The 18,720-nt window shown below is 40.9% G+C and overlaps 1 protein-coding gene across 2 annotated transcripts in view; it reads right to left on the bottom strand.

Moving 5' to 3' along the window:
* The window catches only part of APH1B (aph-1 homolog B, gamma-secretase subunit), a 43,888-nt gene extending 25,378 nt beyond the window's left edge, over positions 1-18,510 (bottom strand). Inside the window, exons 1-4 of one of the 2 annotated variants that reach the window (XM_027553805.1) lie at positions 18,254-18,510; positions 15,920-16,090; positions 9,127-9,197; positions 7,906-8,028 (exon numbers count right to left, since the gene is read on the bottom strand). In XM_027553805.1, coding sequence (XP_027409606.1) covers positions 7,906-8,028; positions 9,127-9,197; positions 15,920-16,090; positions 18,254-18,366 — 478 coding nt within the window. In that variant the 5' untranslated portion in view covers positions 18,367-18,510. The remainder of the gene's footprint in view (positions 1-7,905; positions 8,029-9,126; positions 9,198-15,919; positions 16,091-18,253) is intronic. The other variant, XM_027553806.1, reaches the window with a different exon arrangement.
* Positions 18,511-18,720: the final 210 nt, after the last annotated feature.

Consider the following 18,720-nt stretch of genomic DNA (forward strand, 5'->3'; position numbering starts at 1 on the left):
ACTACTGAGCCCTAACTGCTGAAGCTGGTGCTCTGCAACAAGAGAAGCCACTGCTGTGAGAAGCTCACACACCACAGCTAGAGTAGCCTCCACTGGCCACTACTAGAGAAAGTCCGTGTTCAGTATCAAAGACCCAGCACAGCCAGAAATAAGCAAATATAATTACCTTGAAGAAATAAAAAAGAACTGAACATGATACTTCACATGCGATCTGACCCATACTGACTTCTCCAAATAAAAGGTTTAGTAGCTAAAAAGTTGAAAATCTCACCTAGACAAGAGCACTGCCAAGAAAATATAATGTAAATGAAATGACTTAGGGAAGTTTTAAAAATAAAACATCAGATATTCTTACTGAGTAATTAATACATTCTTCTTCTAAATCATAAGGGAGCCGATTCAGACTGATGAACCCAGATACCACATAAATCAGAGGAATTATCCTTTCTCTAAATGCTATGCTTCAAGAACCAAATTCTCTACCCTTAGGCCATTTTATAGTTTATAAAGCACTTAAATATATGCTCTCTAATTTCATTTAATTCTTTATAACCTGGAGCTAGGTTATTATTTTTGCCTCTGATGAAAGATGAGGAAATTGAAGGCTGGACGGAAGTCCAGTACTTCTGTACCCATGAACAATGTCTTTCTTACCTCCGGGACTACTAGGAAGACTGCTTCCCTCTGCCTGGAACATTCCTTCCCAACACCCAGCTTGCTCTGCCAGCCTACCTACTATTCATCCTTTAACTTTCTACTGACAGCACTTCCTCCATAAGCAATGCCTACCTTTCCTTTTTTTTCAAAAAATATTTATGAGTTCATCTAGAAACAAAGAACTCCACAAAGTGCTGGGGATACTGCAGGAAACAAGGCAGAGTCTTTGCCCTTTTATGGCTGAGCATCCAGTTGGGGTGAAAGACACAAATAACTACACAGTTGACTAATTACCTACAAATATGGTAAGTATTACAAAGGAGAAGCACTGATACAATGAGTGGGTGAGAGCTGTTGTGTGCATTCATGGCTCTTCCTCATCACAGTACTTAGCGCACTTTGTTACCATCAGTTGTTTGTCTTTATTCCCCACTGTGAGTGGAAAGTATATACAGACTGGGCTATTGAATAAAAATATTTATTTATGGAATGAGAGATTAAATGATCAAAGGACTTGCCTAAAATACTAAATTAATGAGCCAGGATATGACTTGAACTTAAGACTCAATTCCCATACCTTGCCTCTATACAAATGGTAATGATTCTAATAAAAGTTAATGTTAGCCTGCTACACAACTACAAACAAAAAGAATTAACTTATAATACATTTAATTTATAAACTATGCTTAGTTGCTACATGACAACCTATGTACATACAGGTATCACATAGTATATAACTTGTACTAACAGATATACTAATTAGATTTCATAGTCTTTTTTATTCTGGTTATTACTTAGCCATTTGTAATGGAGTACAGTAAAGAGCCTCTTGAGGAAAGTGAAAGAAGAGAGTGAAAAAGTTGGCTTAAAGCTCAACATTCAGAAAACTAAGATCATGGCATCTGGTCCCATCACTTCATGGCAAATAGATGGGGAAACAGTGGAAACAGTGACAGACTATTTTTTTGGGCTCCAAAATCACTGCAGATGGTGACTGCAGCCATGAAATTAAAAGACGCTTACTCCTTGGAAGGAAAATTATGATCAACTTAGACAGCATATTAAAAAGCAGAAACATTACTTTGCTAATGAAGGTCTGTCTAATCAAGGCTATGGTTTTTCCAATAGTCATGTATGGATGTGAGAGTTGGACCATAAACAAAGTTGAGCTCCAAAGAATTGATGCTTTTGAACTGTGGTGTTGGAGAAGACTCTTGAGAGTCCCTTGGACTACAAGGAGATCCAACCAGTCCATCCTAAAGGAAATCAATACTGAATAATCATTGCAAGGACTGATGCTGAAGTTGAAACTCCATTACTTCGGCCACCTGATGCAAAGAACTGACTCATTTGAGAAGACCCTGATGCTGGGAAAGACTGAAGGCAGGAGGAGAAGGGGACAACAGAGGATGAGATGGTTGGATGGCACCACCGACTCAATGGATATGAGTTTGAGTAAACTCCAGGAGTTGGTGAAGGACAGGGAGACCTGGTGTGCTGCAGTCCATGGGGTCGCAAAGAGTTGGACACGACTGAATGACTGAACTGAACTGAAACTAAATGAAAAATTTTAAATGATCTCATGCTTAAATACATGGTAATAGCAGCAAATAATACATACAATAAACACAAATACAAGCAAATTTGAGATTATATTCTTAAATGCAATAAGCAATTTCTTAAATGTATAATTCAAAATTTATGCTCCAAAGAATGATGTTATAACAAATAAACTCTAGCACATGATAAAGTAACAGGTATTCCTGACTCTATAGGTACACATCCATAGTATGGTCAGCCTGCTATCCTAACTTAGCTAAAGATATTCAGTTCAGTTCAGTTACTCAGTCATGTCCGACTCTTTGCGACCCCATGAACCGCAGCACACCAGGCTTCCCTGTCCATCACCAACTCCCGGAGTCCACCCAAACCCATGTACGTTGAGTCGGTGACGCCATCAAACCATTTCATCCTGTCGTCCCCTTTTCCTCCTGCTCCCAATTCCTCCCAGTATCCGGGTCTTTTCCAATGAGTCAGCTCTTAGCATCAGGTGGCCAAAGTATTGGAGTTTCAGCTTCAACATCAGTCCTTCCAATGAACACCCAGGACTGATCTCCTTTAGGATGGACTGCTTGGATCTCCTTGCAGTCCAAAGGACTCTGAAGAGTCTTCTCCAACACCACAGTTCAAAAGCATCAATTCTTCAGCGCTTAGCTTTCTTTATAGTCCAACTCTCACATCCATACATGACCACTGAAAAAACCATAGCCTTGACTAGACAGACCTGTGTTGGCAAAGTAATATCTCTGCTTTTTAATATGCTATCTAGGTTGGTCATAACTTTCCTTCCAAGAAGTTCAGTTCAGTTCAGTCGCTCAGTCGTGTCTAACTCTTTTCAACCCCATGAATCGCAGCACGCCAGGCCTCCCTGTGCATCACCAACTCCCGGAGTTCACTCAGACTCACGTCCATCGAGTCAGTGATGCCATCCAGCCATCTCATCCTCTGTCATCCCCTTCTCCTCCTGCCCCCAATCCCTCCCAGCATCAGAGTCTTTTCCAATGAGTCAACTCTTCGCATGAGGTGGCCAAAGTACTGGAGTTTCAGCTTCAACATCAGTCCTTCCAAAGAAATCCCAGGGCTGATCTCCTTCAGAATGGACTGGTTGGATCTCCTTGCAGTCCAAGGGACTCTCAAGAGCCTTCTCCAACACCACAGTTCAAAAGCATCAATTCTTTGGTGCTCAGCCTTCTTCACAGTCCAACTCTCACATCCATACATGACCACAGGAAAAGCCATAGCCTTGACTAGACGAACCTTTGTTGGCAAAGTAACGTCTCTGCTTTTGAGTAAGCGTCTTTTAATTTCATGGCTGAAATCACCATCTGCAGTGATTTTGGAGCCAAGAAAAATAAAGTCAGCTACTGTTTCCCCATCTATTTGCCATGAAGTGATGGGACTGGATGCCATGATCTTAGTTTTCTGAATGTTGAGCTTTACGCCAACTTTTTCACTCTCCTCTTTCTCTTTCATCAAGGGACTTTTTAGTTCCTCTTCACTTTCTGCCATAAGGGTGGTGTCATCTGCATATCTGAGGTCATTGATATTTCTCCCAGCAATCTTGATTCCAACTTGTGCTTCATCCAGCCCAGCGTTTCTCATGATGTACTCTGCATATAAGTTAAATAAGCAGGGTGACAATATACAGCCTTGATGTATTCCTTTTCCTATTTGGAACCAGACTATTGTTCCATGTCCGGTTCTAACTGTTGCTTCCTCACCTGCATACAGATTTCTCAAGAAGGAGGTCAGGTGGTCTGGTGGGCCCATGTCTTTCAGAATTTTCCACAGTTTATTGTGATCCACACAGTCAAAGGCTTTGGCATAGTCAATAAAGCAGAAATAGATGTTTTTCTGGAACTCTCTTGCTTTTTCGATGATCCAGCGAATGTTGGCAATTTGATCTCTGGTTTCTCTGCCATTTCAGCTTGAATATCTGGAAGTTCATGGTTCATGTATTGCTGAAGCCTGGCTTGGAGAATTTTAAGCATCACTTTACTACCGTGTGAGATGAGTGCAATTGTGCGGTAGTTTGAGCATTCTTTGGCATTGCCTTTCTTTGGGATTGGAATGAAAACTGACCTTTTCCAGTCCTATGGCCACTGCTGACTTTTCCAAATTTGCTGGCATATTGAGTGCAGCACTTTCACCGCATCATCTTTTAGGATTTGAAATAGCTCAACTGGAATTCTATCACCTCCATTAGCTCTGCTCGTAGTGATGCTTCCTAAGGCCCACTTGAGTTCACATTCCAGGATGTCTGGCTCTAGGTCAGTGATCACACCATCGTGATTATCTGGGTCATGAAGATCTTTTTTGTACAGTTCTTCTGTGTATTCTTGCCACCTCTAAAGATATTATCTAAAGATATTATAACAGTTTTTTTCTTGAATTTACAGAAGTCACACATACTATCACCAAACTGCTGCACATTTTTTACTTTCTTCTAAAAGAATCTTTTTAAGTCAATCTTGCAAAAACAGCCTAGCTCTCTAAAGAGAATTAGCGCCATCTAGTGACAGAAGCTGGTAGAAAAATAAATTTCATTAGGAGACTGTTATTTGAGAAGCAAAGAAGAAAACTGCTTATGTAGCAGTATAATACACTGATTTAGAAAAATACAGAAAACTCTAGCACCCCCTCCTGGCTATGTTTTATTAATTTATATTGGATTCTAACAGATTTTAGCTACTTGTACTCCAGTTCTAAAAAAACGCTAAGACTCCTTATTACGATTTTTTTACGTTGTCAGAAATATTCTAGTTATGGGATGTTTAAAAGGAAGATAATTTGCTCTGTTGGAGGCACGACTAAATCAGTATGACCCACTGTACTAACATACTTTCCTTTCCCTTAACTTGCAGCCAGATGTGAAGGGCCTTGACTTTATCCTGCAGGCCTTGAAAAGCCCTTACCTAGTTTTACACAGGAAAGATTTATTTGGGGACAGTATAAAGGATGGATACCTATAGAAAGTGTGTTGAGGAAAGACTAACCAGGTGGGGGTTAATGGTAGTAATCTAGACAGGAGGTAACAAGGCCTAAACCGAAATGATGAACAAGAGTCCACTGGGTTAGAGGATCACTGTAACATGCAGGATATCTGTCAACTTTTTACTGCAGCAATTTTTTAAATTCGGTTATACCTCATCTTATCCTGGAGAAGGAAATGGCAACCCACTCCAGTATTCTTGCCTGGGAGATTCTGTGGACAAAGGAGCCTGGCGGGCTACAGTCTATGGGGTCGCAGAGAGTCCAGCGTCACTGAGCGACTAACACTTTCATCTTATATCTTTTCTGTTATTACTTCAAACTGCCTTGACGAGATTAATCACTTTTTGGGGGGGTCTTATTCCCCCTACAAAATGATAAGCTCCTTGAAGACAAATTACTTTTATAAAGATGTTAAAGATGATTTAATTAAAAGAATCTGTGCATGGGGTCATTTATTTCAATGATATAGCTTATGAAGACAAAAAAAATACAGTGGTGTTTTAGAAAACTATTTTTTGATAGATTCTTGTGTAATTTAGGAGAGTTTATACTAATTATGTACACTACCAACTCTTAAACGTGTGATCATTGTATCACGGGGACAATATTCATCTGATGGATGAAAAAGCAGTTTGAAATATATTGGCTTTTTTTTATAGGCATCTTTGGATAAAGGTGAACTCAACTATTTTTTTTTTAAAGAATACAGTACAGTTTATTTTTAAATGTTCAAAAGCAAGAAGACTAAATATATTTTTTCAGATACACACATGAAGGTAAAACTTCCAGGTTTTAGCATCAAAGTAAAACATCTGTACATGTTAAAAACCTAACTTTCAGACCTGGCTAACCCAGGGACTGAACACCACAAAATCAGGGCCACAGTTTCCTGTGGGGGAGGAGTGGGGAGGAGCAAGGGACTCTAAGTTCCTGCTCATGTTCCAGTTCTTAAGAAACAAGGAAGATGGGTTGTTACAGTTGCAATTTTAGATATGGTACACACATTTTTTAGATAAGTGACATTACCTCACATTAAATAAGAACTGTTTTCCTTCCTCTCAATTTCAAGATTAAATTATACTTTCCATCCCCAAAAGCGGCCAAGATGACAAACTATAAAGATTAGTCCTTACACTGCCAATAAATAAAAATAAAAACAAAAACAACACAGGCAGAACACTTTGACTGAAATCACAGCAAGATCCTCTATGACTGACCTCCTAGAGTAATGGAAATAAAAACAAAAATAAACAAATGAGACCTAATTAAAAGTTTTTGCACAATGACAGAAACTACAAGCAAAGTGAAAAGAAAACCCTCAGAATAGGAGAAAATAATAGCAAATGAAACACGGACAAAAGATTAATCTCCAAAATATACAAGCAGCTCGTGCAACTCATATCAGAAAAACAACCCAATCAAAAAGTTGGGCAGAAGACCTAAACAAACATTTCTCCAAAGAAGACATACAGATGGCTAATAAGCACATGAAAAGATGCTCAACATCGCTCGTTATTAGAGAAATGCAAATCAAAACTACAATAAGGTATCATCTCACACCAGTCAGAACAGTCATCATCAAAAAGTCTACAAACAATTAATGCTGGAGAGGGTGTGGAGAAAAGGGAACTTTCTTGCACTGTTGGTGGGAATGCAAAGTGATATGGCCACTATGGAGAACAGTGTGGAGATTCCTTAAAAAACTAGGAATAAAACTACCATATGACCCAGAAATCCCACTACTGGGAAATCATAATTGAAAAAGACACATGTACCCCAATGTTCACTGCAGCACTATTTACAATAGCTAGGACATGGAAGCACCTAGATGTCCAACAGGTGAAAGGATAAAGAAGTTGTGGTCCATATACACAATGGAGTAATACTCAGCTATAAAAAGGAACACATGTGAGTCAGTTCTAATAAGGCTGATGAACCTAGAGCCTCTTAAATAGAGTGAAGAAAGTCAGAAAGAGAAAGACAAATATTGTATATTAACACATATATGTGGAATCTAGAAAGATGGTACTGATTCTATTTGCAGGGCAGCAAAAGAGGTGCACACAGAAAGAATAGACTTTTGGTCTCAGTCAGGGAGGGAGCAGGTAGGAGGACTTGAGAGAGCAGTACTGAAATGTACATTACCACATGTGAAACAGCCAGTGGGGACATGCTACATGATGCAGGAAACCCACTCTGTGACAACACAGAGGGGTGGGGTGGGGAGGGAGGTGGGAAGGAGGTTTAAGAGGGAGGGGACATGTGTATGCCTGTGGCTGTTTCATGCTTAAGTATGGCAGAAACCATCACAATATTGCAAAGTAATTGTCCTCCAATTAAAAATTAAATGTTAAAAATAATAAATAAAAATAATGCTGTTAGAAAAAATCAAAAAAGCATGTAGCTAGTGCCCGAACCCTAACCCTATAAAAATTCACTTATATCAACTATACAGCAAAATTATTAGTATAGTAACAGAAAAATGAATTTTATACAAGCTAAATCCACTCTAAAATTCAAAAATACCCTAACTGTAATTCTTACTTTCCTAGGTCTCTTTCATCACAGTGTCTAACAGTACCTTGCCTTTAGAAGGTACAACATAAATTTCTATTCACTGGAATTCCTAAACCAGGGAATTCCACTAGGGATGACCATAGACCAGAAGTCTGAACATTCAAACCAGACACATACCTGAATATAGGAAGAACTGGGGAGGGTCTCCATGAATGCCCACTGTGCCTGGTCCCAAGGAGTCAGACAGGGTATTTACAAAGGAAAATACGCCACTCATGATTCCAAAGCCCAGGCCAGAAACTAAAGAGGAAGGAAAACACTGTTAAACCTTATTCACACTATGATTTCTCTTCAAATCACATCCCCAAGGACTGGGGGACACTATTTTGCTGAAGGAAAAAGGGTGCACAGACTGTTGGAGAAGCAGTGGGAAGTTGTCTCAGAAAAGGCAAGTGTTTGGCAAAATGATGAACTGGGGTGGAGGCGTGGGGGAATGGACAGTGAAATGTAGCAGAGAAATGAAAAACGACAGAAAGAGATCCAAGAAGGCTCTGAAGTGACAGGCGAGACGGATATGATATTAAAGCTCTGACTTTAATTCATGATAACAGAGTCTACAGAATTAATTTTGATGCAATTGAGCTTGAGGGGTGACTGCATTGTAAAGAGGGATCCCTCAGTCAAGCTGGGTGACTCAATTTAGGAACCTAGATCCAACCTTTAAACCATAATTCTGAAAGAAAAATATGAAAAGGTATTAACTGTATTAATATGAAGAGTTTTCCCAGTACAAATTCATGGAATCAACCCAGAGAGGGTAATAGTAACATCACTTGGAAACTGTTAACGGAGTGTATACATGTTAATAAAAACCTAACTGTCAAATTTGGTTAATAGTTAATGGACACACAGATAAGAGTCAATTGAAATCACTTTCCTTTATAAAAGGGCTCTGCTACTACTGCTAAGTTGCTTCAGTTGTGTCCGACTCTCTGTGACCCCATAGACAGCAGCCTACCAGGCTCCTCCATCCCTGGGATTCTCCAGGCAAGAACACTGGAGTGGGTTGCCATTTCCTTCTCCAATGCGTGAAAGTGAAAAATGAAAGTGAAGTTGCTCAGTCATGTCTGACTCTTTGTGACCCCATGGACTACAGCCCACCAGGCTCCTCCGTCCATGGGATTTTCCAGGCAAGAGTACTGGAGTGGGGTGCCCTTGCCTTCTCCATATAAAAGGGCTCTAGAAAACAACAACAACAAAAAATACACCAATAGGTCAATGCAGTAATACTACTAGAAACCCACAAAGCTATAAAAGATAAAAATGGCTTTTAGGTCAAGTTTTTTTTTTGTTTTTTTTTTTTTTTTATCTTTACAACACTATGCAGCTCTAACTTACCATAAGCCAGCAATCTCATAGAGGGTGCTTTCTCATATGGGTTTATAGTCTTCAAACCCTCACTGGCTTTTCTAAAATAAAAACACACATATAATTTTTTTATAGTAGTATATCAGAAAAACACATAAGGTATCTTAAAATTCAGATACTTAATGAGGTTTTTGATCAGATTATACTCTAAATCTAAAATCCATTTAAATGAGTACAACAAAGCTTCAAATAACTAAAATCAACCAAAATTTCCAATCAACTTTTGCCTTTTATCTGACATTCACAAAGAATAGGAAAAATAATATAAGTAAACAAGCCATCAGTATTGGGTTTAATAAGGGGGAAAAAAAGCAATACTTATGACTAAGCTTGTGTGTTAAGTGACTTCAGTCATATCTGACTCTGTGCGACCCTATGTACTGTAGCCCGCCAGGCTCCTCTGTCCAGGATGCTCCAAGCAATAATACTGGAGTGGGCTGCACCACCCAAGGACTGAACTTTCATTTCTTATTCTCCTGTACTGGCAGGTGATTCTTTACCACTAGCACCACCATGACTAAGCTTCAGTATCAGTTCACTCACTCAGTTGTGTCCAACTCTTTGCAAGCCCATGGACTGCAGCACGCCAGGCCTTCCTGTCCATCACCAACTTGAGGAGTTTACTCAAACTCATGTCCATTGAGTCAGTGATGCCATCCAACCATCTCATCCTCTGTCATCCCCTTCTCCTCCCGCCTTCAATCTTTCCCAGCAGCAGGCTCTTTTCAAATGAGTCATTTCTTTGCATCAGGTGGCCAAAATATTGGAGTTTCAGCCTCAACATAAGTTCTTCCAATGAATATTCAGGACTGATTTCCTTTAGGATGGACTGGTTGGATCTCCTTGCAGTCCAAGGGACTCTCAAGAGTCTTCTCCAACACCACAGTTCAAAAGCATCAATTCTTCGGCACTCAGCTTTCTTTATAGTCCAACTCTCACATCCATACATGACCACTGGAAAAACCAAAGCCTTGACTAGACAGACCTTTGTTGGCAAAGTAATATCTCTGCTTTTGAATATGCTGTCTAGGTTGGTCATAACTTTTCTTCCAAGGAGCAAGCGTCTTTTAATTTCATGGCTGAAATCACCATCTGCAGTGATTTTGGAGCCCAAAAAATAAAGTCAGCCACTGTTTCCCCACCTATTTGCCATGAAGTGATGGGACCGGATGCCATGATCTTCGTTTTCTGAATGTTGAACTTTAAGCCAACTTTTTCTCTCTCCTCTTTCTCTTTCATCAAGAGGCTCTTTAGTTCTTCTTTGCTTTCTGCCATAAGGGTGGTGTCATCTGCATAGCTGAGATTATTGATATTTCTCCCAGCAATCTTGATTCCAGCTTGTGCTTCATCCAGCCCAGCGTTTCTCATGATGTACTCTGCATAGAAGTTAAATAAGCAGGGTCGACAGTATACAGCCTTGAAGTACTCCTTTTCCTATTTGGAACCAGTCTGTCTTAGGAAGTACTTAATTCAACATGCCATGGCATCTACCACTCTGAACTGTTCCTCTTCCCAAAGTACTGTATCTTTAATTCCACTTTCTTAGTACTTTGCTGCATTTCTGCCTGGGTTAGACTTATTGTGCCACCCTCCCTTCTACCTTCCACTCCGTAGAACCTAAATGGTACTCATTCCTCAAAGCCTAGTTCAGGCAAAAATTGCTCAAAAAAGCCATCTTTACCAATGATTGATAGTTATTCACCCCATCTCTCTCTAGTCTTAGGTTTGTTTGTTGTTGTTCTTATGGGGATCTTTCATGTGGGATCTTAAATCCCTGACCAGGGATCGAACCTGCCGCCCACACTGGAAGCCAGGTCTTAACCACTAGACCACCTCTCCTTAAGGAAGAGTTAAGGAAGTCCCTCTCCTTAACTTTAAAATCCTGTTCAGACTGATGGTCTGAACTCTCATATGGATACCTAATCACATGGTCTTCTGATTCTAAAACAGTTCTTTCATATCCCCAATCAGGCTTCAGGGGAGAATAAAATGCTACCTTCAGAAAAGAAGATAAGTGAATACCTGAAAGAACCACTGCTCAGTAAGAAATGATCTTCAGAGTGATTGTATCCAGGCTTCTGTTGTGGACAACCTGCAAACTTAGCATGAGTCCTGCCCCCCACTCCGCCACAAATGTGTCAGGACTGTGGCCAGGTCAGTTTCACTCTCGTCACTATTACTATCCCTTGTTGGTTAGAAAGTCTGCAACAATATTCCTGACTCAAAGGATATTTAAATTATATTTACCATAAAATACATTTTGTAAAGCAACTAAGGAACCAAACATTTTAGAATGACTTTTCAACAAGTGCTGAAACAAGAGTGAGTGAGTTTAAGAGTAGAAAATTAGCCAGAACACAGAACTTATATTCTGGGTTATTGTGTTAATTAAATTTCAAGGTATGCATATTCACTGCAGTGAGCCTATCTCATCACATAAATATAAGTATATATTTATATATATTTGCTATATATATATATTATTTAATGTATTAAATAAGGCAACACAGAATTCAATCAAATAGTAATAAGCATAAAGAAAAATGTCTTTGGGATTTCCCTGGTGGTCCAGTGGTTAAGTAAGACCCAACACTTGTATTACAGGGGGCACAGGTTTGATCTCTGGTCAGGGAACCAAGATCCCACATGCCACACAACAAGACCAAAAAAAAAACCAAGGAAAAGAAAAATTTGCCATTTCAGTGCTCTCCATTTGGAAGCATCATTTAGTAGCAGGGACATGAGCCAGAATTTACATGACTGTGATCTTCTTTCTCTGGAACAGTAACCACCTGAAATGCCCAAGTAGCCTATATAAACTCACCTATCACAGGAGTGTTTTGAAAGGCTAATGAATGCTTACAGACCTACATAAGAGCAATAATCTCCATCAACAAACAGATATAATGGTATAATAGAATCAGTAAATTTTGGAAGATTTCTGTTTTATATAAATTGCTCAGTAATGAATAAAAGATTTTTGATATTTAGTATAACAAAGTACTGCTATCACAAATATATTAAGGCTGTAAACTGAAAACTTTTGTAAATGTCCTCCTCCTATGAGGAAGGAAAGGTCTAGTGCACCAACAGTTCTCAGCGCCAATACCAGGAAGTGAAAAAGTAAAAGGCACCGTCATCTGCTTCCAAGTTCCTGATGGAACAACACACAACTGATGACGTGAGGGACAGTGATTTTCATCTCACCATTTTACTGAAATGGAAAAATTCTGTTTGCATTTATTATTGTTTCTAAGAACAAAAAAAGAAAAAGCTCAATTTTTTGAAATATAAACTGAAAAACATATGATAAATCATACCAGCTTTCTTGTTTGCTCTGATTCAGTGCTACATGCGTAAGTAAGAGAGGGAAAGTACCACGGAATATGCATGTAAATGCACTATTTTAGAAATTTTTTAAAATAGACTTATGCCTTTTAAAAGGTTGTAGCAATGATTATCTTATCACTTCTTCTATAAATGATTTTTAAATTACCAAATCTTTATGGGATCAGCATTATTAGACAACTGAAACTACAAAAGCTTCACTCCAAGCCAAAAAAATTCTAGTGTATATTTTAGGCAATACGCAGGACCATAACTTGGATTTTTTTTTTCCTTCTAATTAAGCTAGAAAAAACTATCATTTGTGGCCACGTGTCAATTTCTCACAGTGCAATGCTTTGCTAGGCTGAAAGTTACGATTCATTCATTCAAGATGAAGCACTGTTCCTAAGGCCTGAGTCATGAAATAAATTCATATTGAACTACAATGATAAGTGGCCTTCCCTAGTGGCTCACGGTGGTAAAGAGTCTGCCTGCCAATGCAGGAGACGCAAGTTTGATACCCGGGTTGATACCCTGGAGAAGGAAATGGCAACGCACTCCAGTATTCTTGCCTTGAGAATTCCATGGACAGAGAAGCCTTGAAGTCTACAGTCCATGGGGCTACAAAAGAGCTGGACACTACTGAAGTGACTAAACAACAATAAATACTTTGATTCGACTCTCTCTATATATATATAAAACTGGTGCAAGCTCTCCACACTTAAATCTTGGCACCAAATTCAGGTAGCAAAAATATTATTGAGGCAGTACTTTAAACTTAAAATTTCAAAACCTACCTTGGCAGTGGAGATAGTTAAAATATTGATTAAACTGAAGTTCCTATATTTAATTTGGTGAAGCCTAAGAGAGCAACTTAAATATATCTATATAAATGTTAGTCATGAGTAAAGTACATAATTTTCAAACTTGTTTTAACATGTAACTATATAACATCCAACATTTTAAAAATGTGCTAGGAAAATACTTATCATATTCCAAAGGTTTGTTGCAGATCCATTTTGTAAAGGCAAACAAAGGCACCTGTTAATACATATTTGTCCTATTATTTATCTGCAAATCTCCAAAGGTCCTTTTGGAGGACCAAATATGGTTTCCCCAGAAGGCCAAGGAGGTTTCTCTGAATTCCCTGGCCTGAGAGCCTGCAGACTGACAGCAATACTTCCTTCCGCATGTGGTCCTATGCCCTCACTGCCCTCATTAAAAAGGGCAACCCATGGGGAATTCCCTCGCAATCCAGTGGTTAGGACTCCGCACTGTCATTGCCAGGATGCAGGTTCAATCCTTGGTCAGGGAACTAAGATCCCACAAGCAGCACAGCAATAGCCACCATTCCCCGCCCCCACTCCCCACAAAAAGGCAACTCATGTTGGGCTTGTTGTCTTTTGGAACCTTGGGTTGCTGCTGCTGCTGCTAAGTCACTTCAGTCGTGTCTGACTCTGTGCGGCACAGACGGCAGCCCACCATGCTCCCCCATCCCTGGGATTCTCCAAGCAAGAACACTGGAATGGGTTGCCATTTCCTTCTTCAATGCATGAAAGTGAAAAGTGAACGTGAAGTCGCTCAGTCGTGTCCGACTCTTAGTGACCCCATGGACTGCAGCCTACCAGGCTCCTCTGTCCATGGGATTTTCCAGGCAAGAGTACTAGAGCGGGTTGCCACTGGAACCTTGGGTTAGAGCCAATAAAGCTTTGCATTTCAGGAGGAAATCATGAAGAAACACAACAGTAAAGAACAGCAGATACTCAGCCAATTCAGGTAACTGAGGTTGTAGAATCTCAAGACCTAAAGGGTTATTACTAAAGCCAGGACCTATCTATGAAAATCTACTGAAATCAGAAAACGCAAAACCAATGTGAGCCAATGACGATGACGTTAGAGTAAGAAAGTCCAGTACAATCAGAAGCTGGCTTAAGAGAAAAGTGCCCTGTCAACGGTGGGAAGGGCCCTGCTTTCTGAACCACTCTGACCACAGCGGGGCACTGTGCTGGGTCCTGGGCACAGGTAAACCCCGGGCACTGCCAGAAAGGGGTGTGTCCACTGACATAAAAGAACAGAGACAGGAAAAGATTTGGAAGTCACATCCGTGTCTTCTAAGGGCCAGGTGAGAAAATGAGGAATGCACAGTCTTGAAAGAGATAAGATGACAACCATGCGAGAGACTGCTTTTGCCTGTGCATGGTAGAGGTGAGACAGAGGGGAGATTTTTATTACCTTAACATATTCTACAGTAAAAATTAAATTTTGGAATGGCAGTTAACTGCTGCATGCCAGAAATATTCAACCATAGCTGAATGTCCATCTCTTAAGGATACTGTAATTCCCATGGAACCTGAAATGTTATCTTTGATTTTTATCTGTTGCTCTTTAATATTTCCAGGAACTAATGGAACTTTCATTTTTAAACCTTTTCTAAGATACTACTTTTGCTTCTAAGCAATGGCTTCCTGGTTTTCTACTCGTGGTTTAAACTGCTTCATTATTAAAATTTCAGTATCTGTTATTAAAAGCATCAAGTAAAAAATACAGAAGCCTTGGCATTTTGGCAGGAACAAAGGATCAGAAGCCTATTACAAGAGATGCTATTGAGGTCCTTTCTGTCTTGGTTGCACCCTTGAAAGTCATAAAGTGCTTTAATGAACTCATTTGCAGAAATGAAAAAACAGCACATTTATCAGCCTACTAACTAAGCATTACTACGTAATCAAAGCCAAACTCATGACTGCCGGAAGGAAACTACTGCTCCAAGTTCAAGCTCTGCTTTCAAATAGTGGTTTCACGTGAGCTCCTCATGGATCCTACAGATGACCTGCTTCCTGGCCTAGAAAGGGAACTCACGCCCACTTTTTTTTTTAAATGTATTTTTCTATTACAGACATGAAATCATATGACATTATCACAAAATGAACACCTGTTTCCCCAATACAGTCAAAATTATGGCAAGCATAACTGCCATAAGAATTATCTATTTTAGGTGATGTCAAAGAGAAGCACATATAAATTCTGATTTGGAACAGTTTTTGTACTTATTGTTTCAATGACTTGCTCTACCTTATTTTTCTCTATGGCACTTATCTTGTAATATATGATATATTTTCTTATTTATTCATTTGTTGTCTCTTTCCACTATAAGGTACCACCACCATGAGACTGTCTTTTAATCATGAGGTATCCCCAGTACCCAGAGTAGTGCATGGCATTAAGCAAACTCTCAAGACATATTTTTTGAATGAGTGAAGGAAGGAATGAGGGCCCACAACTCAAAATACTCAATATTTTCAGGCTGGAAGTGTACCATCCCCTGGCTTGGAACTATGTAGGAAGACACGGACCTTCAAATACAACAACATACTAATGTTTCAAATTACTAAATAATAATTCAAAAAACACTGGGGAAAAAGGTAAACCAAACACTTACTTTAAAAGTTTATAATATGCAAACCGGAACATTTCTTGGATAAGGACTGAGATTAACACTCCAAAAATCAGCAGATATTTCTCTCTTGGTTCATCTTTGTTACCAATAAGGGTTGCTGTCGTGAACCAAATGAGGGAAGAAAACAGCAGAGACACCAACCAGAAGAAAGCTCTGAAAATTGGAGGGGAAAAAAGTTATAAGTGAACAGGATCAAAAATGATTTAAAAGCAGGAAAGAAAAAAGGGACTTCCTTGGTCATCCAGTGGTTAGGACTCTGAGCTTCCAATGCAGGGAGAGCAGGTTAGATTCTTGGTTGGGGAATAAAATCCCACATATCACATGGCAATAATAATAATAAAATGTACAGGCTGCCACATAACACTGAGCACGATTCCATGTGCTATACACAGTTGCTGCTGCTGCTGCTAAGTCGCTTCAGTCGTGTCCAACTCTGTGTGACCCCATAGACGGCAGCCTACCAGGCTCCCCCGTCCCTGGGATTCTCCAGGCAAGAACATTGGAGTGGGTTGTCATTTCCTCCTCCAATGCATGAAAGTGAAGTCGCTCAGTCGTGTCCGGCTTTTCACGACCCCATGGACTGCAACCCACCAGGCTCCTCCATCCATGGGATTTTCCAGGCAAGAGTACTGGAGTGGGGTGCCATCGCCTTCTCCAAACACAGTAGGTTCTGGTTATTCATTTTAAATATAGCAGTGTGGTTTGGGGGAGAATGGATACGTGTATCCATATGGCTGAGTCCTTTGCTCTTCACCTTAATCTATCACAACATTGTTAACTGGCTACAGCTCAAAACAAAGTAAAAAGTTAAAGATAAATAAAACGTATAGAGCCAAGATATACTGCTTACAGCTGAAAGAATTATAAATAAAATAAATAAAAATAAAACCCTGCTTGAGAATAAAGAGATTTCCTGACAGAAAACGTTCAACTGTTCTTAATTAATGTGCGGTTTCCCTGGTGAAACAAACATGCAGTCCAAGAGGAATTTGAAATTTTTCGTAAAAAAATCACGTTTTTCACTGACCCCTCTTTTTGTAAGTACATCTGAAGACTATTTGCCAAGGACTGTCTGGCTGGAAACTTCGTTATTTGCTAATTAAGCTTCCTAACTAAAGCTTTGTCCACTGATGTGTAAATATTTTTTCCAGGAAAATATCTATGTCTCTATTAACAGAACAGTTGTTTAAAATCCAGATGTTGAAAGCCTGTGCTCTGATCTAGATCAGTTTCCCACGTCTGGTTTTTACAACATTCCTGTGGAGTTTAATGATTATAACAAGCTTTACAGACCTTCTGCCCAAATCTCTATTGTATTTTTTGTTTTGTTTTACCTGGCCGCATAGGATCTTAGTTGTGGCCAGCAGGCGTGGTTACCCCAAGGCAGGCATGTCCCATCTTGGTTCTCCAACCAGGATCGAACCAGAGTCCCCTGAACTGAAGGGCAGATTCTTAACCACTGGACCACCAGTGAAGTCCCTCTATATTGGTTTTTAAATGACTCTTGTGATGCAGCACTTTCAATACAGTGAGAGAGGTGAAGAAGTTCAGAAAAGGTGGGACTCACTGGCCTGGCCTGGCCGTTTCTCCTGATGCCAGTTGAGACTCAACAGCACAGAGGGTCATGGGGAAGCTCCAGTAAGAGCTGCCAGATAGGTGAAAACTGGCATTATGATCACATTCGCCACAGGAGTTCGGTATTGACCAAGCTCTTGCAAAGAGATGTACTACAGGTGCCGCGGAGTTTTCACAGGCTTCTACCCCTTGGCCGCATACCTGGATCACCTGGGTCTTTTAAAATAAATTGCGTGTTCTGAATCCCACCCCCTATACATTCCTATTCAGTTGATCACGGGTAGGGGCTGGGCAGGAGTGTGTTTTAAAGCACCTGATCCCCAGGTGCTTAAGGGCTCTTAACTAGCTTGGGATTATAGACGCCTGTTTGAATCTGAGGCGCGCTCTCTCCAAAATAAATCAAAGATGCATATTTGAAGTTATCCACAATTCTTTACACAGTTTTAATGTATGACGAACGCCCGCCCACGGACCCTAGGCAGACTACCGAACCAAGCGTCAGAGTTTTCTGAGACCCACGGTGTTAGCTCCTTTACGATGTGAGCTCGCTCTCTGAGGTCGCCGACCCTCGGAGGAGGGCAAGAAGTCCCAGGGAAAGGGGTCTCAGCTCTCCCTCTTCCAACCATTCTCCGCTCTAAAGCCCAACGTGATCAAGAAGTTTGGTGGGGCGCCAGGGATCGCGGGTACCCCCAGCGGGGGAGGGGAGCCGCGGGTCCGGGTTTCCCGGCGCAACCGCCTTACCCAATGATGAGAAAGATGATGCGTAACGGCTCGGTGACGATGGTGAAGATGTAGAGGGCAAGCGCAGGCCCGAAGGCAATGAAGGCGCAGCCGAAGAACACGGCCGCCGTCATGGCGACCGCAGAAGCCGGCCGGGGGGCCTGGCCTGGACCCTGGGGCACAGAGCGCCGAACCAGCTGTGCACCGGGACGAGGGCGGAGCAGTACCAGGGACTGGAGGCGGGGCGAGAGCAGGGCGCGGCGGAGGGCGAGGGCGTGGTGGGGGCGGGGCGGGGCGCGGCGGTGGGGCGGGCCGCTGCGGAGGGGCGGGGCGGGGCGGGGCAGGTCTGGAGGGGCTCGGGGGCGGGGTGGGCCTCACCGGGCTTCCGCTCTGGAGGCTCTGTTGTTGTTTGCTTACTCAGCCCTCGTGGACTCTGCGAGCCCTTGGACTGCAGCATCAGGCTTCCCTGTCCTTCACCATCTCCCGGA

Source organism: Bos indicus x Bos taurus, chromosome 10 (genome assembly GCF_003369695.1).
Source record: "Bos indicus x Bos taurus breed Angus x Brahman F1 hybrid chromosome 10, Bos_hybrid_MaternalHap_v2.0, whole genome shotgun sequence".
Classification (NCBI taxonomy): domain Eukaryota; kingdom Metazoa; phylum Chordata; class Mammalia; order Artiodactyla; family Bovidae; genus Bos; species Bos indicus x Bos taurus.